Genomic DNA, 20,978 nt, shown 5'->3' with positions numbered 1-20,978 from the left:
TGGTAAGAGACAGGAGATCCGGCCTGGAAAAATATTTGGGGTCAAGAATGTTTTGAAAGACTAGGCTAGAGGGGTCAGGCATGTGAGGAGAAAGATTTGCTATTTGTAGCAAATCCAGTGTCAGCTGTGTGAACAGGGAGACAGGGCTGGAGGCACAGTGTGGGAAAGCAGGCAAACAAGCCCGGCAGCTTCTCGTGGCTATAGGGTTTGGATGCTCGTGTGCTTTGCAGGTTTGTTTTTTTGCAGGAAGGTATTCTTTTCTTTGAGACGTTGGTCTCAGTGCTTGAGACCCTCGAGGAAGAGGAGGACTGGTCATCCACGTTATGTCAATAAAGATGGCTGCAAATCTCCTTTCATTCTCCTTTCCCCCTCTTCCTCCTCATGTTTTCTCCTCATTTTCTTGTCACAGAAGGAGACAGCTTTCCTTAGCTCACTCTCATCTCACTTGACCCTGGATTTCCTCACATCTGTTTCCATTCATTTTCCTTCTTAACCCTTCCTTTAGTACCTCAATTTTTAAGGAATGTAGATTGCCCCCCAGCTTTATTTTTTGCTGCAGCCTCCTCCTTTTTCTCCTGGCCAGTATAATTTTCTAGATCCTTACCTCTTTTTGTGGCCTTACCTCTGTCTCATCTCTCTGTCTTTAATATCTTTCCCCCAATGCACTTTATCTCTGATATGTCTTGCAAACTCTGTCCATACAGTCTCTTGCCCACAGCCTCTCCTGTCCATCCACACACCTCTGCCTGTCACTAAGAGATCACTTTTCTCACATGTCCCTTTGACCACATCATCTGCCTCTTTACATCTTCCCTGGGCTCCCTTTCCTCCACCACGTCAAACATCAGATACTTGCCTGCTCTGCTGGCGCTGCTGGGCTTGTTGCACTGTCACCCCTCGGTGGGTTTGGAGGAGGCTGCCCTGGTCCCTTCGAGGCCACGCTGGCTCATGCTGCGCACTTCCAACCCAGTGTGCATTCTCCCTGAGCTCTTCTGCTCACATCGACAGCCTTAGGGCTGTTTTAGATCTGATATTAATATTCCCTTTTGCATCACTGTCTATAGGCATCACTTCTTGTGATGGCTATAAAAACCTGTGATATTAGATAAGCTACTGGAGCACTGAGTCATCAAAACCTCTGACCGACTCCATCTCACTGTGTTTGACTCCTCTGTCTGTGATCCCTTTGGCTGAGAGTGTGATGTTCTTGGGGCAGGGCAGTCCTTTGGCCTTTATCTTCCCAACACAGCAAGTGCCACACCATGATGATGGCTCCCAGTCTCTTTAGTAATAGGGATGTTAGCAAAAGCAGAAGAAAATATCCAGCTCCACATTCAAGGGTCACAACAGCTATCTTAAATTAGATAGAAACTGCAGAGGGACCTCGCTTGGAGAGAAGATGGGATTTGGAGTAGAGGCTTTCACGTTGATGCTCTTCATAAGAGACGATTGCCTGAGGCTTTTGCTCTTCAGGCTGAGTCAAAGGTTATCCATTTGCTGGTAAATACAGAAATAAATAGGCAGGCAGACCCCAGCATCATAGCCTGAAATGAAACAGCTGCTCAAAGTTCCCAAAAAGCAGATAAGAAGACCTTGAGGCTCAGAAGACATCTTGGGGCTATGCATCCCAGTGAGACAGAGGTGCCACTTTGAGGCAGGAGGTTGATGGGCAGGTCCAGGATGGAGGCAGGATGTCTGTGCTTCCTGGTGGAAGTCATCGATCTGCTCAGCGTGCTGGTCACTGTCATGCCCATCTGGAGACACCTCATGCTGCATTTTCATTGGCTTGGGACCATGCCTATCCTGGGGTAATGGGTGTCAGTCTTGGAGTGAGGTGTTTAAAGGCATCACCTGGTCTAGGTCTGCCTGGGAAGCACAGATTACTGCACTTGTGAAAATATTTTTCTCTGCTGCCCAGGTAATTGCAAGCCAGGGATCGGAAAAACATCTAATAGCTATGGTTTAGCTTCAGTTCTTGATTTCCCAGGAGACTTTTTACATCCAGGAGAATGAAATTTTAAGCCTGTCTTTTGAAGCTGTTGTCTTCAAGTCAGGCTGTGTCTGTGCTTTCAATTCCATTATCTTTCCTGAACATGACTAATTCTGTCAGGGCTGGGTGACCAGGCATCTGCCTGGACCCAAACCAAGCCCACTTACTACATTTCCTGTTGTTCCCCAGCCTGTCCAGCCAGCCTCTGTCTCCCCCAGCTGATGACACCAAACCAAGAGGCACTGACGTATTTCCCTGCCTTGATACTTCTAGAAGTCATTCCTGCATAGAGAAATGATAGTCTTAGAGTCTAGTCTATTTTTAGCACATTTACAGGCTCCTTCTCTGACCTTGGACAGGCCCTTTAACCACCCGCTGTCCTGTTTCGTCATTTGCAATATGGACTACACCTACCTTGCCTGCAAAGCACTTGTGGGTTGGTAGCACTTGGAGTTTTTTGCTTGGAAATCACATTCTAAAAGGGACCTGTGCCCTATTGGCACCCAGCGTTTTTTAAGTGGTTGGCAGTACAGCTGATCATATCTAACTTCTTGAGTGGGAAATGCTCATTTTCTTGACTCTGAGGAACTCAGTTGACTCTGGCTCTGTAGTCTCCTTTCCCTCCCTACTATTCTGAAAAAATTAATTTTCCCAGTCACTGAAGGAATGCAGCCTTTCACCCAGCAGTAGCTGGTCAGATGGTTACTCTGCTGATCATAAATTCAGAGGAGCAGTTTTATTCCCTTTAGGTAGGATTTTTTTTTTCTTTGGCCAGTTCTGTAGATTTGGTCAAAATATTCAGAGGTGAGTGTTGATTAGGGGTATGTGATCCAAGGGTCTTCATCCTTCTGCCTCTCGTTAATCTCTTTTGAGGGAGGGTCTGCCAAGGTGAGGTGATACTGGAGGGTTTTGAATGCCCCATACAGTGTCAGGAGAGACAGGAGGAGGATGCCTTTCCCAGGCACCTTAGCAGCATGTGGCTGGCAGCAATAGTGATGACAGACACCCCAAAAAGGGGCAAAGTGGGTTCCCAGCAGTTCCAACATCCTTCCACCTCTCTTCTTCCTCTCCCTCTCCCTTCCTCTCCCTCTCCCTTGGCTAGGCTTGCAGCCGGAGAGGGCAGCTAACACCTTCTTCGAGGTGGCGAATCTGACTTTGCAGCATCCCCCCTGGCAGCCCCAGGAAGATTTCTGGCTGCGTCAGCCAAAATTCCTGCCAGGGACTCTGCTGCAATGCAGCACACCACACCCCCACCCGTGCTGAGCCCCAGCCTGGACAGCCGGTGCTGCTCGGCTCCAGCCACACATCACCGTAGGCTTCCCTCCTCCTCTTCCCAACGAGCCCTGATGATTTCAGGTTGCTTGGCATTATTTCCTGCGGGCAGTTGGCGTCCGCAGCGTGTGTCAGCGCAGCCTGGCGCGCGTTTGGTTTCCCAACGTGCTGTCTGCAGAAAGCACTGGCTCCCCGAAGGGATCGGCTGTGGTTTCATATTTCATTTCCCTTGCACGCTACACCCGAATTCCAGACGCTTTCTGACTCTGCTGCTGCATGGACTCAGAGCACAGGTCCTTTGCTGTACCCAGCAGAGGCAGACGGGGCTTCCCTCAGCTCCAGGGAGTGGACCATGAAGATGTCAATTGTATTTTTGCTTTGCGTCTCACTTTTCCCAGGCTTTTCCCAGGGCAGAGTTGTTGGAGAGGATGAAACTGGTTTTGCTGAATGTAACGTGTTCTTCCCTGGACAAGTCCCACCCGAAGGATTTACGGAGCCGTTCCATGTGAAAATCTGTCAGCAGTACAACAAAGAGCCACGCTTTGCAACCCTCTACAGTACTAAGGACAAAATCCCTCTTTATTCAGCTTTTAAGTACACAAAGCCAGCCCAAACCGAGGAGGAGAACTGGCTGGTCGAGCCACAGGTAAGTCAGTTTTTCCTTTGCTATAAAGCCAAACATTTACTGGAGAGCATTTCCTCTGGGGTGAAGCTGGGGATAGGATTTTGCAAAGGAGTCAGGAGCTCTGCTTGCTGAACTTGTTTTGATATTAATTTAACACAAGCAGAACTCATTTTTGTGCCTGGAACGGAGCAAACAAATAGTTCCTTGTCCCACAGGGCTTTCAATGAAAGCTGGGAGGGGAGAGGAAAGTCATTTTTGACACCAGCTGATGCATTTCTCCTGCCCAGCCAGCTACCAGGGGCAGGGAGCACTGCCGGTGGGTGGCGGGGTTAAACACCACAGTGCCCAGCCGAAGTTTGTTCCGTTGCCAGCGTGATGGCAGTGTTGATAAGAGCTCTTCAGCTTCGCTGCACGGGGATAAAACATCCATGTGCGGTTCACCAAGTTGACGCTGTAGCTTTTTGTTGTGTCCCTGTGTTGCAGACTCCGGTAGGGAAATGAGTTGTTGTGTCCTGGAGCGTGCAGGCTTCAGTCGGGTCAGAAGTGTGCAGGATAATACTAATTTCCCTGGAGCCTCAATGGTTTTTGTCTCCCCTGACACTTGGCATGTTTAAGTAAGTCCTTCAGGCTGTTAAATTCAAAGGAAATCCTTAAAAAATTGCTAGTGTCCTAAGAGAACGTGTACACTTTACCTCTCTTTTTTTTTTTTGTTGTTTTTCAGGTTTTTCAGCAGTGATCATGGGGAATTTTGCAGCAAACATCAAGCTGCCCCCATGTATCGAGCTCAGGAAAGACTGGCAGCGTGCAGGGTGCTTCGTCAGGGCAGGAACTGCTGCAGTATCAGCACAGTGTGTTGGGAGTGGGGCTGTTGGGTGCTGGGTGTTGCCAGAATCAAAGCTCACTCCTGTCCCAGGAGAATGGCTGCCATGCCCATTTTCCTCATGTGAGGTGATGAGATACCAAGGCCACGAGGTCACAGGCTGTGAAGACAGGAGATCCTATTCCCTGTCTTTACCTCGGACCATCTCTCTGGTCTCTGGGCTGGGTTTTGAGTTGCAGGAGTTCCCAAGGGCTTTTTGATCTGCTCTCCTTCCGCTACACAGACAGCTATGGGAGGTGTCTGTTTGCTGTTTTAAAACAGAGAGAAGCTTTTTTCAGACTCTGTCATTATGGAGTTGTGGAAGGGTGATGAATTTTTAAAGCACAAAGAGGACATAGGCAAGCAAGGATCTTCCGTCAGTGCCATGGAGGCAGCAAGGCAAAGTGGCAGAGATGAGATCCTTTCCCATTTGCCTTGGCCACTAACACCCTTTGTCACCTCTAGTCCCCGTATCTCCTCCTGCTCCTCATGATCATTCCTCCCATGGAGTGGTGTGGGCAGCCCCTCCACATCAGTTTTGGTTCTCCAGCACCTTCCTCCCACTGGCTCTCCTGCCCTCCTTGCTCCATCCCTCTTCATCCCTCACCTTGTCATCTTCCTGGCACTCCAGAGCCTAAAACCTTGTGTGTCCTGCCACCAAAACCTACTGCAGCCCCAGAAATAATTGGCCAGGTGCTACCTTTAGTTGCTCTGGCTTCTCCAAAGCATCCCCTTGGATTACTGTGGATCCATTCTTAGTTCGCACTAATAGGTCCTCTTCCCCCATAGCTGAAATGCAGGTGTCTTGGAAGTGGGACGTAGCTGCTCAGCAGTTTACTGGAGGAACCTCAGTTTGAGACAGAAAACTACTAGGGAAAAAATATCAGCAGAAGAATCCATAAGGGGAAGAAATTGGGACTACGAAAAGTGCCTGTAACTCAAGAAGTAAGCACGTACACCCCTCTCAGACAGACACTGCCACACCGAATGTGGGAGGAGAAAGTGGGGAAGAGATTTCACATCCCTTATGTGTGTTCCTGTGAAGGCTGGGTCAGATGGGTTAGGAAGGGTCAGATGGCTGCTGAGGGGAACCCTTAGCAGCACCTGGTCTGCAGCATAGTCCCGTGAGGTTATATTGCCTATTTTCAGGGTAATCTCCTCTCCAAGGCACAGATAGCCAGATACGAGCAGGCTCAGCTGCACAGTGGCGTGTGCTTATGCCTGTGTGCGTGCACATGGGTATGCAGAAACACAGCAAGCAGAAAGAAATCACTATGAAAACACTCTCAGCACTCTGGTGAGGACCTCAAGGTTGTCACATGTCTTTTTTTTTTTGGTAATGATGTAAGCTGTGAGGGCACCATCTCACTCCCTGCATGCCTACCTCGTGAGGAATGTCTGCCTGAGAAGCAAATGCCAAATGTAGCACAGAGGCAGTAATTGGGTGAGAAGTGCGAGGAATGTCAGTGCCACCCACTGCCGATTGGCAGCTGGAAACTGCGAATTAATTCAGCAATTAGTGAAAAATTAGAGAGCAGGAAGGGTAGGCTGATGAGCAGGGTACTGATGGGACTCCTCCAGGCTCAGATCTGAAAACCTGCTCTGCCACAGATTTCCTAGGGGTTGAGAGCAAGTCACTTAGGTGGTTTTCACCTCATCTCATTTCAGTTGTCTGAAAACATATGTTTTTGACTCTCTCTGTAGCTTAGAGAGAGATGGGAGACCCTAGAGTTGCTTTTTCTGTCCTAAAAAAAATGAAGGGCTGGATTAATAACCTTGTGTTTTCATTTGGTTGATGACTACCACCAGCCAGATGACCAAGGTGGGATTTTCATCGCCCAGCTCATACCTCTGAGCTGCTCTTGCCATCCCTTTTGGTAGACAGTCAAGAGAAACAGGTACTTCTTGAGCGTCTCATGTGAATGTCCTACCAAGAGAAACCTTGGCGTAAGATGCACTGTGCCTCCTCTCTGAGAAACGCGTCCCACACTAAGGTTGGATGAAATATTTCCACTGCAATCAAAGGCATAAGTGTGCCTGAGGCAGTAGCGAGGGGAGTGCGATGCTGGAGTTCACCTGGGATCCTAAGCACTAGGGTGGGGAAGGTGGGAGGTAACAGTGTCCTGCCTTGTTAAATGACCAAACTTGATGGAAGCTGCCTGCCCTAATAACTGTGTGTTGCCATACTTTTAATCCCTCTGTGCCTCTGCCCCTTCTGTGGAACTGCAAGCCCTGCTTTATGAAACCCATCAACGTTGTTAGTTGCTCGCATCCTTACAGGTGTCCAGATGCGTAATTTGTTTTTGAAACCCCATCCTGTGAATGAGGTCTGTCTGCTCAGACCTTGCCCTTAGCTGTTCCAGGGTATTTGGACAGGTGGCTTCATGGCTGACTCCATGAACGCAGATATGCTTTGGCAGTGACACAAACCAAAAGCTTTTTGAAGCAGCGAGGAAAGGTGGCTTGCAATGCAGATTAATGCAGTGCTGGAGACAGCTTGCCTTTGGGGCTGAGCTGGAGGAGGCATGAAAACCTCAGTTACACGTAAGTTATTACAAACCATAATATCAGTTGTTATAAGCATAACTTGGTGATGTCAGAGCCTTACACATGAACAGCACACAGCCACATTTTTATCATGTTCTTTCTTAATTGCACCTAAACAATCCCAATGGTATGTGCAAAAGCCTGCAGCTGGACAGGTAACCGGAGACATATTTTCTTGATAGGCACCTCAAAGTTTGCATACATCAGCTCATAAGCAGAGAAAATAAAGTTTATACCCTCTGCTTCATGTCAGCTGGGAATCTCTGCCGGGAGGCAGAGCTGACCCGTCTGGAGCCTACGTGTCCTTGTAGTACAGCACCTCAGCCTCCTCCACCTCTTCCCTTCGTTTGTCAAGAAGGCGATAGGGTCCTGAAGCAGGAATGGGGCTGCAGCACCGCCATGGGAGCGAGAAGGGATGAGTGCTGCTGCAAGGGCATCAGGCTCAAAAAGGCCATCGCGTGGGGGCAGTTCCCAGGCACAGCCTTTCACCCATGCCTGCTCCTCCCTCACCCATACTGTGGGATTAAACACACCGGGTGCATCTCTTGTCCCAGGGCAGAACACTGTCATCTCATCAGAACAGGGAGAATGGGTTGCGGGGCAGGAAGGGACAGTGATTTTGTGGAATGCAAAATGTCTGGCCTCATCAGCCAGCTGCAGCCCATGAGTTTGGAGAGTCTGAGCAAGAGGAGCAGAATAAGGCAGAAGTAGTGCTGGATAAGTATTTTTTAAATGGTGTATTTAGAAAAAGCTACGACTTGTGCATCAGCACGTAGGACTCACTGTCATCCTTCCAGTCCTGAAGCCATAAGCATCAAATGCTTCAAAACGAAGTGCAAAACACCCCCTAGCAGGAGATGGGGGTGATGCAACCCGCTGCGGTGGCCAGTCCTGGCACTGTGACCAGCCTTGGTGCAGAGGGAGCCCTGATGATGCAGTAGGTGAGCCAGAGCTCCGTCCTACGGCGAGGGCGATGGATAACTGAGCTGCTGACAGTCGCTGGCGCTGGCCCTTTCCCCCAGCTCTCAGCAAAAGCTGTTGCAGAGCTACGAGGAGGTGATGCGGCACTGAGAGCGTGCAAACTCCGGGTGAGGGTGCAAGGACGTAAGTGGACATCTGTCCAAGTGCATTGGAGGATGGCCAAGGGGTGGGGAAGGATGACTGGAGAGTGATTCAAGGTAGAAAATTAATTGTCTGCCATAGGTGCCTCCAAAGTACATATTAAATGGTGCAGTAAACAGTCTGTAGGCCAGGAGCAATGACAGCAGGTTTAATTGGGCCAGCACAGCGCTGGGAGCTGAGGACCACAGACTCTGCTCCCAGAGAACGGAGACTACAGGAGGCAGCGACTGCCAGAGACTGTCTGCCACCCCCAAGCTTCTACCAGCATGCTCACCCTCTAATCTGGGGCAGAAAATGACAATCTGGCACATCCCCCCGGAGCGGCTGCAGGCAGTGCCGTGCCAATAGGAGTGACTGAGGAGCAGGCAGAGCTGCGGCCACTTGAGAAAGACCTAAGCACACCCTGGTGTTTAGTGCTCCTGCTCCCGCTGCTCGTTCCCTCCCTGTGCATGGCTCTGTGCATGGCTCCAGGACGAATTCCCGCTGCAGTGGTTGCTACCTCTGGCTCTGCGGCATGGGAATGGCAGACATGAGCAGGTAGTACAGATCCCATCAAGGACCTGCAATGATGGCATCCCCACCCATAGAATCATAGAATGGTTTGGGTTGGAAGGGACCTCAAAGATCATCTAGTTCCAACCCCCCTGCCATGGGCAGGGACACCCTCCACTACACCAGGTTGCCCAAAGCCTTATCCAATCTTGGCCATGTTACAGCAGGCAGTGTGCAGTCATGAAGGATGGGGTTCAGACTGTTAATGATGAGACCTGAGAGAGCCCCTGGAGCAGCTCACTGCCATGAGCAAGGCAGGGAAGTTCAGGTCACCTGCCGTGGTGCTCGGCTTCATTGTGGCTTACACAGTCAGTGGTGAGAAGTAAATGCCTTCTCTAGGCATCTTATATACCATGTTTCTTTCTCTTCATGGATTGAATTTGATAGTTCAGAGGGACTGAATTAAGGTGCCACAGTAGGTGATTAAATGTACCGGAGGTACCACCACCATACCAGGTGAGAACATGGCCCTAAATCAAGCCATCTGTTGGCCTTAAAAATCTCTTTTAGAAAGAAAACCACAAGTTAGCAGCTTGGTGCAGAATGGCTGGTGAGATTCTGGAGGCTGTGTTGTGCTGTGGGCCAGACTGCAGAGCTGCAAGCATCTCTTACAGCCTAAAGCTATGTGTTTGGCAGGGCAGCTAAGTAGACCATACACTCCTCTGAAGTGCTGCAAGGAAAATAAGGAGGGAGTGCAGGATATGGTCTGAGGCACAGCATGTGGTGGTAGTCACAATGGAAAATATACTTCAAGGCCCATTTTATGCATTGCTTTCTAGGAAGGCAAATATCATCCAGTAACTCTTCTCTCTACTGTTTCAGATAGACGATCCAGAAAATGACCTGCCTGAGATGGTGCATGAAGCCAATATCGCCGGCACTGTGGCCAACCTTGGTGCAAATCAAGCCCTGACCTCAGACTATGTGGGCTCCGGTTACGAGAGAGGGCTGCTAAATCCCAGCTTGCTCAATGAGGAGGATTTCCAGGTGGCCACTTACACGCTCACAAACGCAGTGCCTCTGAGTCCATCTGTGAGCAAAAGCTGGCACAGAGACATCGGGAGGGTAGTGGAGCAAGCTCTGGTCCCTCACTGCTCCAAGAAAGACCATCTATATCTCCTTGCAGGTGCGATTCCTTCCAGTGTCCGAGTTAAAGGCAAGGTGTCAGTGCCAGAGACGCTCTGGCTGGCAGCCTGCTGTGATGGTCCGGAGCGGTGGTCCCTGGGACTAGTGAAAAAAACAGATGATGAAAACAGCTTGGTGGACTTCACGGTGGGAGAGCTGGAGAATCAGCTTCTATCAAGAGTTCATTTGTTCAAGGGCAGCTGTGGGAAAGACCACCAAAGCCAGGAGAAAATAGAAGCAATACTGCAAGCTGTCAGTCAGATCCGCTCTGGAGAGCAAGTAGGAACAAGTGACAACCAGGAGGCCAAAGATGGTGGCTTGGTGAGAAAAGTGGCTGGCATTATTGCTACCCCTTTCATCAAACTTCTGGAACTCCTCATCTATGTGTTTGTGGAGCTGGTGAAACTTGTCTTTTATTTTCTGTGGCTTGTTATCAAGCGGGTTTGTGGTACAGTTCTGGATGGAGTCTGTAGCCTGTGGAACGGAGTGGTGTCCTACCTTAAAGCCATCAGCATGGTGCTCATCAGCATCCCCTATGACGTGGGGAGGGTCATCATCAACATCTTCCTGGGCTTCCTGGAAATTGTGCAAGATGTGGCATCCCTTACCTACAGGATCCTGCGCATCCCTGTGGGGTTTGTCCTTCACCTCGCTGCTTTCCCTTACCACTCCATCTGTGCCATTCCCTCCGTCCTCAAAGATATGGCCACTGGGATCGGGGGCACCTTCTCGCTGGTCATCGATGCCACAGTTGCCGTTCTGCATGGCTTCTATTACCTGGCTGGTCACATAGTCAAACGATTTGTCCCTAAAGGCTCCTCTGATGACTGATAGAGATGGAAACCAAAGCTGCAAAGACACGGAGTGAAGGAGGAGTGGGGAAATGCTTTAAGATACGTGGCCAAATGCTGTCAATTTTGTTCTGGTATTTATTGTAGTGACATTAATAATAAGGAACCGACTGGGGAGTAACAGGGAAGGCCGAGGTGACGTTGCTGGGGAACACCACCGCTGTAACTCAAGTTCTGTCTGTTGTAACGTGTTCGGGTGTGATCGGTGCGAGCCACAAAGTTTCTGTGATTTGCAGATGTCAAGATGCTTCCTCTGGAAGACACGTGCTGAATGTGGTACGAGTGGTTTCTTTCTGGCAAAGATAACATTGACACTCACGCATTGGCAGAGTGCTCCACAGAAGCCCATTCCTGCTGGTGAGAAAGTGGTGTTCAGGGCAGGATTTTAGTTATGGAGGGTTTTCTGGGACCTGGAAAAGGGAGAAGATGGTGAAGGTGCAAGGATTTTGTGCTGGGAAATGGTGGGAGCAAGGAAGGATGGAGGCGAGGTCCTGCTGTTGGTTGCACTGCTCATTGCACCAGGGTCCCCCTGGTGGAGGGTCTGCGACCGGGTGCATCTCATAGTCTCGAGGCCTTTCCAGGCAGCTGAAATCACACGGATCTGGCTGTGAGGAAAGACCTGCTGCCCGTTCCTTCGCATGGTAAGAAAACGTTTTCCCTTAGCCACACCAAAGTCATCTTCCCCAGCCCTTCCTTGCTCTCTGGTGACCACTGAAGGTCTAAGCCCTGAATCTTCAAGATGTGGCATTCCTTGAAGGTCTAAGCCCCTGAAGGTCTCAGCCCTGAAGCCCTTGTGCCTACTCTGAAGCCCAGCAGCGCCCAGGAATCACACTTTCAGCTTTGAATCAGCTGCCAGCCTGCCCTGCCTCCCTTGAGAGCTGACAGCTCCCCGAGCACACAGCGGTATTTATGCGCCTGAGGTCTCTGTGAGCTGCCACCCAGGCTGAGGATGGGTCACACCACAGCCTTCCCTCTGAGGCTTGTTTTGTCAGCACACCTTGCTGGGGAAAAATGATCCACCTGGCTTTCCCTCTAGTGCAAGAAAAAAGTGGCTCCGCCCTTGCCACTGGTCTGGGGCAGCGACAGGGACATCCTTGTAGAGAGGGGACACAGGAGAGGAGATGCCTGAGGACAACAGGAAGATTTTGCTGCTTTTGTGCGGAGTGATTTGGTGTTTCCATAGTCCCTACCTGGAGGTAGGGTGGGAGTGCAGCAGGAGCCAGCCCCGGGCAGGGCAGGTGGGTCCCTCGGTGCTGTGCTGGGAGTGAAGCTGGCCCCAGGGACATCAAGGAAGGGAGTCCTGCAATCGGCAGGGAAAACGCAGAGGGAGTAGGATACTCGTGGCCAACTACTTGCACTTGGAGGTCCTGGCAGCACTCACAGAAGAGGCCTTTACCACCCGCAAGAGGAAGAGAGGTCTGTGTGGCTGTCGCAGCTGCAGGAGCCAGCATGGCCAAACTCAATCTGAGCCCTAAGAGCAAAGGTTTTGCTGGGCATTTCCCCTCCTTCTCCCCACCAATGTGACCCAGGACCCTCCACATCTGGGACACCGGAACATGAGGGCTTTACAGGGGACTCTCAGGGGTTTGCATCTGGGCAAGGGGTGCGGGGACACCGCTGCTGGAGGAGGGCACAGGGTGCTGCCCCTCCCTCGGGGCTCAGCTCAGCGAGGGGGTTTGGATCTCTTGCTGCAGCTGCCTGCAGAGTTTGCTGGGCTCCCAGAGTCATTTGGAGGTCCTGCACGGATGAGTACTGCCCTTCACCCCACCTCTGTCCCTCGCTTCAGCACTGGGTTGGTTGTGGACCTCTGATGTGCCACAGCACCCCATAAAGAGTCCCAGGGGTGTGCTGCCATCCCGGTGGGGGACCCAGCAGCACTGTGCTGCTGGTGGCCAGTCCTGGGTCAAAGAAAGCCCAGTTACTCACTGCAGCAGCTTTGCTGTCTCGTGCTGATCACGGCAGGGCTGAGCTGAGGGGGATGGATTCAGGGGGGTAGAGGAGACTCGGCTGGTTCATGGTGGTGACAGAAGGTTGATTCCTTAGCTCAGGGGCTGCGTTCAATGCACCCAGCTGTGCGTGCTCATCCCAGACCAGCACGCCCTGACCAGGTGGCACCCTGTTTGGCATCGCTGGGGATGCCAACAATGGGGATGAAGCGGGGAGGGGGTGGGCTGAGCCGGGACAGAGGACATCTCCTCACCCTTTGTGGGCTATGGCTGGTTTGTGGAGGAAGAGAGGCCACCTGGCAGGCAGTGCTGGCTTTGTTGAGAAGGAAAGGCAGTTTTTGTGTGCCAATATGAGTCTGATTGGGTGAAGTCAATGTTTTACAAATCCCCCCCTCGTCTTGGAGCTGTTGGTGTAGGGATTTTGGGTGCAAGGGGCAAGGTCCGGGTTGCTGCTCCCAACAGGCAGGCACATATGCTCTCCAAAGCAAACTTTGCATCTTTTCCTACTCAAAAAATACCTTTTGTGCTGCAGATCCAGATGTGAAGCTGGTTTCCCACTCCTTCACGAGATCCCGTCCCTACCCCAGTGCTCCTCCTGGGCTACATGGCAGCTGTTGAGGCAAGAAAGCAGCCAGCTCAGGTCCCAGGAGCTGCCAGGGTGTCGTGACAGGGACACCGGTATAGTGGACCCAGGGTCTCCAGCAGCTTCTGAAAGCATGTGTGATGGCAGCAGCTCTCCAGTGCAGCCCAAGCACTGGGGAGGAGGCCACTGCAGCAGTCGGTGATGCACTTCTTGGAGGTCCTGCGCCCAGAGCAGCTTCCCCACACCTTCACCCAGCAGCCCCTGCATCCCAGCCCCGCCAGCATCTCCAGTGCACCCACCTGGTCACGGTGACTTGGGAGCTCGTGTGCTGAGAGGCAGCAAAGCTGAGACACCTTGGGAGGTCTGCGTTGCCACATCTCCATCAGCATTGCTACCCAGACTGGCTGGGGTCAGGTCAGCAGGTCTCTGTGCTGCCGCCATGTCTTCTGACGGCAGGTGGGCAGTCCTTTGAATCTAAGGGGCTGCAGAGCTGTAGGATTTGGGCAGATGTGGAGCAATATTATTAAAATTGTCTTAACATGCTCCGATTTCAAAAGCTGAGGACCGCAGCTGGCACGGGGCATTTTTCTTCTGCGCTGCGTGTCTGAGCAGGCGGCGGGAAATCTGCCTCCAACACTGAGCAATTGTTACAGAACAACCAACATCCTGCTACAGACTAACTATTGTTTGGGATTATTCTTATCTGGGCATGATTTATGGCTTCTGAGCTTTACTCTATCCTTGGAAACGTATGGCTGCGACAAAATAAAAGTTACTTTTCCAAAGAGGGGCTGGTGTCACGTTTCTGTCACAGTTGCAAACGAGATAATGCAACCCCGGGCACCCTGACTAATCAAGAAAGCACCACCAGCACGGCTGTGCTTTGTTACGGCCTGACCTCTGATATTATTGGCCCTTTTGTGCCTTGAAAACACCTTTCCTCTCTCAAAGCACTTTTTGAAAGAGTCAATTCACTAAGCTGCAGAATAGGTAGGTGAAAGCTGGGGGGCTGCAGGCAGTGAATTTAGCTCTGTGTGTGCCAGAAGAGAGGGAGAGGGGATGTTTTACTCTTCGGAGGTGCAGGGTGCAGCACAATGGCCCATTTGGTTACAGAAAAATCACATCGCAAAGCTGGAGAGGGAGTTTTTACAAGGGCGTGTAGTGGTAGGACAAGGGGCAATAGATTTAAACTGAAAGAGGAGAAATTTAGATTGGATATAAGGAAGAAATTTTTTACGTTGAGGGTGCTGAAACACTGCAACAGGTTGACTAGAAAAGTTGTGGATGCCCAATCCCTGGAAGTGTTCAAGGCCATGTTGGATGAGGCTTTGAGCAACCTGATGTAGTGGAAGGTGTCCTTGCCCATGGCAGGGGGGTTGGAAATAGATTATTTTTAAGGTCCCTTCCAACCCAAATCGTTCTATGATTCTATGATGCTGTTCCCTTGATGGGTTTTATCACATCTTCTTTAGAAGGAAAACAAGCGCTCCCTAGATGTGTCCATTTTCCTCCACTGACAGTACAGAGATCCTGGGATGAGTAAATCAGATGCTGACACTCCAGTTTCGCAGGTACCTCTCTTTGGGCAGATGAACCCCTCCAGCAGAGTCTGTTTGTCTCAGGTCTGCAGAAATTGGTGAGACACTGGCACAGGTTGCTCATAGAAGCTGTGGATGCCCCATCAAGTGTTCAAGGCTAGGTTGGACAGGGCTCTGAGCAACCTGATCTAGTGGAAGGTGTGCCTCCCTTGTCCAGATCACGTGACACTTCAACACAGGGGGTCTCTTTGCACCTTGAGATGATTCTTGTCTCTGTTGCATCCACCCTGGGCAACTTGAGCACCGACAGAGGGGCTCAGCAACCCCGGCAGCATGGCCCCTTGGTCACAGCCCTGGGCTCAATTGCTCTGGGTCACACCTCTGCTGCCATTGCACGTTTCAGAGCTGCTCACCTCTGCATGGGGCTTCATCCCTGGTTTGGTACCTCTCTCTGGCCAGGGAGCTGCTCCAGTTTGGCAGGGAACCACGCCATGCTTATTCACAGATTATCTCTCCAGCGTAGTCAGTGCCAGAAAATGGAAAAAGTATTGGAAAATAAGTACCAGTGTAACTTGTTTGGCCAGGAAGGATTGCCCGGGAGCAAGGACCGTGAGGTGTGTCCAGCGTGTGAGCATTAGCGAGTTTGCGATCAAGCAGGTTCAGCACAGGGTGATTTCTCTTCGCTGCACAGTCTCCCAGGCTGTTGGACTTCCTTCGATTTGGGAATGGATCTCACACTGGGTAGCATCTGCCATTAATTTCCATAGGACTGGTGTTTCCAGCCAAGCACAAAGGCCTACAGACTTTCCAGTGGTGTTACTGTTACAGCTGGTTGGAAAATCTCCAAGGAAATATATCCTGTTGAAACAGGCTGATTGATCAAACAGGGTTCTCTTCGTGGCAATTTGCCATATTTCGTGGAAAAGATTTTTCAGGTCCAGGCTGGAACAAGGACCAGAATTATCCTAGAGCAGCCCAGGGTCTGGATTAGAGGTTTGGACGTGGACATTCAGCACCCGCTTCTGCCTAGAGCCAGGGCCAGCACGTGAATGTGGCTGTCTCCATCTCAGAGGGGTTCCCTTACAGCCGTGCCTCAGCTTGGATTATGTCTCATTTTCTGTCATTTATAAGAGTGAAAAAAATCTGCTTCCTTTCCAAAAATGCTGAAATTGTGACTGTTTTCCTGGGAGGTAGAAGACGTTTTCCACTGAGCCAGCAGCAAAGTCACCTGCCAAGCTGAAGCAGTGGCTTCAAATTCCTCTGCAGCATCATCGTTGTTAGAATCATAGAATGGTTTGGGTTGGAAGGAACCTCAAAGATCACCTAGTTCCAACCCCCCTGCTATGGGCAGAGAAATCCTCCACTACACCAGGTTGCCCAAAGCCTCATCCAACCTGGCCTTGAACACTTCCAGGGATGGGGCATCCACAACTTCTCTGGGCAACCTGTTCCAGTGTGTCACCACCCTCTGAGTAAAAAATTTCTTCCTTGTATCTAATCTAAATCTCCCCTCTTTCAGTTTGAATCCATTGCCCCTTGTCCTGTCACCACATGTCCTTGTAAAAACTCCCTCTCCAGCTTTCCTGTAGGCCCCCTTTAGGTACTGGAAGGCTGCTATAAGATCACCCCGGAGCCTTCTCTTCTCCAGGCTGAACAGCCCCAACTCTCTCTCAGCCTGTCTTCATAGCAGAGGTGTTCCAGCCCTCGATCATCTTCATGGCCCTCCTCTGGACCTGCTCCAGCAGCTCCATGTCCTTGTGTTGGGGTCCCCAGAGTTGAACGCAGTATTCCAGGTGGGGTCTCCCGAGAGCAGAGTAGAGGGGCAGAATCACCTCCCTCGACCTGCTGGCCATGCTCCTTTTGATGCAGCCCAGGATACAGTTGGCTTTCTGGGCTGCCAGTGCACATTGCCGGCTCACGTTGAGCTTCTCATCCACCAGCACTCCCAAGTCCTTTTCCTCAGGGCTGCTCTCAATCCATTCTCCGCCCAGCCTGTACTTGTGCTTGGGATTTCCCCAACCCACGCATGAAGTTAATAACTTCATGTTTTACACTGATTTAACATGGTAGAGAGTGGACATTTGGAGCAGACATCACTGCATGTTTGCTGCTGTGATGCTGCGGATTTTGCCAAGCTTCCCAGTGTCTGCTGGTGGAGGACGGTTATGGACCAAAGGCAGGAGCTGTAGCAGGTGGGCAGGGAGATTGTGGGTGGGGGAGGAATCCTTACTGGTGGGAGAAGCACAGCAGATGGATGGGATGTTTCAACCCAAGTGTCTGGTAGCTAAATAGTGAACAGTAATAGCTGAGAAGGTCTCTGCTTGGTCCTGACACCAACAAGCTGCTGAGATGAGTGGCGCATCTCGGGGAGACATCGCTATCTGGATTTATGCTGCCCAAGTGTGGGCATTTAAAACCTCTTCTCTGCAGGCACTGGGCTCCCTCCATTCAGTATAAATATCTCACTAGGCTTTCACCTGGGCACCTTAGGTGGATGCCTGAAGCTGGGGCCAATGAAGCTTAGTTGGGGTTGGTGGCTGATTGGGCTTGTCCCACTCATGGAGACCTTCAAAATGTCCATTGATGTGGGTCACCCAGATGATTGTGTCTTTCCCACAGCCCCTTGGAAGGCTCTTGGGTAACCAAGGAATGATCCCAGGGATTGATGCCTGCTGAGCGCTGCTGGTGTGGGAATGACCCCCAGTGCTCGCAGCCACATTTGGGTGGGCAGTGGGGAGGGTTGTGTGTGGTCCCGCTGCAGCAGATGGTATTACCCACTGTGCGGGCCTCAAACTCTATGAGTTGGCATGGCCTGTGTGGTGTGATCCTATCCCCCAAAGAACTTGGCCCACAATTTTTTGAGTTCATGGAAAACATATGTATTTGTGGGGTGGCTGGGTGCATCCTTCACCCTCAGGCATCTGGAGGAGGTAGCTGTACACCTTTGCGCTGTAGGTGATAGCCTGCACTTGAAAAAAACCACTGCACTCTGCAAAACTGAGATGAGTTATCTGATGTGGAGCAAAGGGGCTGCCTTCTCCAGGATCTGTGAGACCACCGAGCCCAGTGGCTGCACAAGAGGTTTGAATGGTAACAATTAGCGTCCTGGTGTCCGAGGGGCACAAATGATCTCTGAGGCTCATCATCCCACCTGTACACAGTTAGGGAGAAAGGCTGACAACTCAGGTGCTGGGTGTCATCGAGGACTAGGGAGCAGGCACTCGGGCTCCAGTGATAGAGGATGTTTTGTCCATCCCCAGGTCCTGCAATGCCACAGATCATCCCTCCAACCCCAATCAGAGGGAGGATTGGTGGAGCAGGATGTATCTGGGAACCTGGTTTCTGTCCTTTGGTTCTCTCAGGAGCGCATTCAAAGTCCCACTGTTTCTCCATCACCCAGCTGTGAGCAGATGCAGGTGCTCAGCACCGAGCACGTTCTCACTGTGGGCCCTGCTGGAGGCACCACACTGATGTTCTGGATCCCGGCGACAGTGGGGATTTGCACTCAGGTCTACTAATTACCTCTGGTACAGATGCCTCCAGCTGAGCTGCTTCTGTTGCTGCATTTTGCAAAAAAAAGCATTTTCCTGTTTCGCTTTTCTTTTTCAGCAAGGAAACTGGAAAGAAAAACCTTGGGGTTAGCTTAAATCTAATACAAAATGTTTCCAGCTGATCTTTTCAGTGCCCCTGTGCTGTACCGCAGGTGTGAGCTGGAGTTTAATCTTCTGCAGGTGGAACGCCGCAGCTCAACTGTGTTTCCCCACGAGATGGTTCAGGGCAGATGCCACCCTCTGGTGGAGCCTCTCTGGCTCTCCACCGGTTGCAGAGGAAGCCAAGGGAGATCAGCGAGGTAATTTTGCAAGACCGATTAAAAGCCTGTGTTCAGGCAGCAGCATCTCCCCAGCCGAGCTCTCCTCCTGGTGCTCTCAGTGCATCACGAGAGACACCGGGCCAGGACAATGACATGGGAGAGGTGGTCTGGGCTGAAGGTAAACCCTTTTCTGCAGGGTCCCAAACTGCTGGGGAACTCCTCCTGGGCAAGTCGACACTGAACGCTGCTGGTCATGACTGCTAAAATGCTGCAGTTTTTGCTGAAATAATGTTTTGTTTCATTTTCTGTATCCAGTTTTTGGAAACACTTTACTCCCTGGCCATGTTGATACTCTGAACACCCACCCCAGGCAGGAGGAGGAGGAGGGCTTCCCTCCTGCAAAAGCAAAAAAAGTGACATGGTCACCTTCCCTCCAGTGTGGAGCTGCACTGGTGCCCGGAGGGGACAGCCGCAGTGCCGGTAAGGGGATGGGAAGCAATGCCTGGACCCAAGCTGACAGGTATTTTTGGTATTTTCAAACTCTCACTGAAAGCAAACAAATAAGCAGTTTATATATTTACAGATCTTTTTTTTTTTTTTTTTACTGTGATAAGTATATTTTTCAGGGCAGGATGAAGATGCAGAAGATGATGAAGATGAACCAGCCGAGGATGCCAATAGCTAATGGTCCTCAGCTAACAGCGCACGGTCGCAGCCCTCCTCGGGGCACGCACTGCTTCTGTCAGAACTGGAAATGGGCTTTCGGGGCCGTTTTGGGGGTTAGTTCCACGGCGGGGCAAGGCCAGCCCAGGCCAGCTGAGCATCCAGCTGGAGGATGAGATACACCCAGAACACCCCCTGGTCCGCAGCTTGTGTTAACCAGTTCCGCCTTTTTGGAGGGGAGAGGAGCATCTCTCCCAGGCCAAACTCCCCGGGTGACCCCCAGCACTTCCCACCCCCCTTCCCTGGGGCTGGATGGGGCGGGTGGCAGGATGGCGGGGGCGTGGGGGCAATGGGGCTGCTCCGTGAGCTTGGTGCTGCCCCGAGCAGCGTCCGTGGCACACAGCACGTGGCAAATCATGACTCCAACAGGAAACAGGTTTTATCCATTTTATTTAACCAATGAAATTCCTACTGATAACAATGAAAGTAATTTCAGCAAGTATAAATGCGATACAGTTTTAAACAAACCCCATTGTTCCGTACCTATAAATAGATTTTTCAAAACCTCATAAAAAGTGCAGATTTATGAATTGCTGTTAAAATGTTAATACATGATTCCTTTGTTTAAAAATGCGCTTTTGTCTCTTAACTCACAAAAAAAAAAAAAAGTTCCTTCTGCATCTGTTCAGAGAAATTCAAGTCGGGTAACTTAAAAACTAACAAAAGTCACACACAAAAAAAATAATCCATCCCACTAGGTCAGTCTGTTCTCTGCAAAAAAAAACAACCCAACAACAACAAAAAAAGCCCACCCAACCAGCAACAACAGAAAAAAATAAATGATAAAAGCTGCTGTGGAAGCCCACAGTGAGCTCCTAGCAGCTGCCTCACCTTGCAGGCAAACCTCCTGTGAAAGCACGGAGCCCATGGCACGTCTCCGGAGCGCGGGGCGTCTGGTGGCCTGGGAGGCAGGACGGGTGATGTGCCACCTGTCCGCGGGACGCCCCAGGGACCGTGGCACCGCCAGAGCTCCCGCGCTTCACCGTGCTGGGAGGGAGCAGCAGGGTCAGAGCTCCGTCCTTGCTCCTCCATCCCCAAACGCCTGCGCAGCCGTGGCAGGAGGAGGCCAAGAGCCAAGAGCTGTGGCTGGCCGGGTACAAACTACCCCCGCCCAGAGGGCGAGAGGTGGCAGGTGCAATGGAAGGCCCCCTCCCCGGGCACTGCCCTGCCCTCGCTGCCCACCGCCCAGCCCGCGGGCAGGGGGCTCAGACCCACAGTTGCCAATGGGACGACAGGCAGGCGCTGACCCCGACACGCCGGGCGCTGCAGCCAGCCGTGCGAGGGCTGATTTGTGCACTCCAGAGAGGCTTGGAAGCTCTTCGGCTGCAGAAACACCACGGCCGTGTTTTCACACGTGGGGTTTTTTCTGGTCCATCCCTCCCAGGCTGGCAAGGCTCTTGTTCCCCGCCGCACACTGGCGAGCGGATGGTGGGG

General features: G+C 51.3%; 1 protein-coding gene across 1 annotated transcript; it reads left to right on the top strand.

Annotated features, from left to right (window-relative positions):
• The first annotated feature begins 3,614 nt into the window (after nt 1–3,614).
• Nucleotides 3,615–10,986, top strand: ENDOD1 (endonuclease domain containing 1). Its single transcript, XM_086614013.1, has 2 exons — nt 3,615–3,908; nt 9,790–10,986. The coding sequence occupies exons 1-2, from the start codon at nt 3,615–3,617 to the stop codon at nt 10,921–10,923; spliced, it is 1,428 nt and encodes a 475-aa protein (XP_086470139.1). The 3' UTR covers nt 10,924–10,986.
• The last annotated feature ends 9,992 nt before the right edge of the window (nt 10,987–20,978 follow it).

The sequence above is a fragment of the Tauraco erythrolophus genome, chromosome 1 (assembly GCF_009769465.1).
Source record: "Tauraco erythrolophus isolate bTauEry1 chromosome 1, bTauEry1.pri, whole genome shotgun sequence".
NCBI lineage: Eukaryota > Metazoa > Chordata > Aves > Musophagiformes > Musophagidae > Tauraco > Tauraco erythrolophus.
Note: the sequence above shows the minus strand (reverse complement) of the source record. Positions and strands in the feature narration are given on the sequence as shown.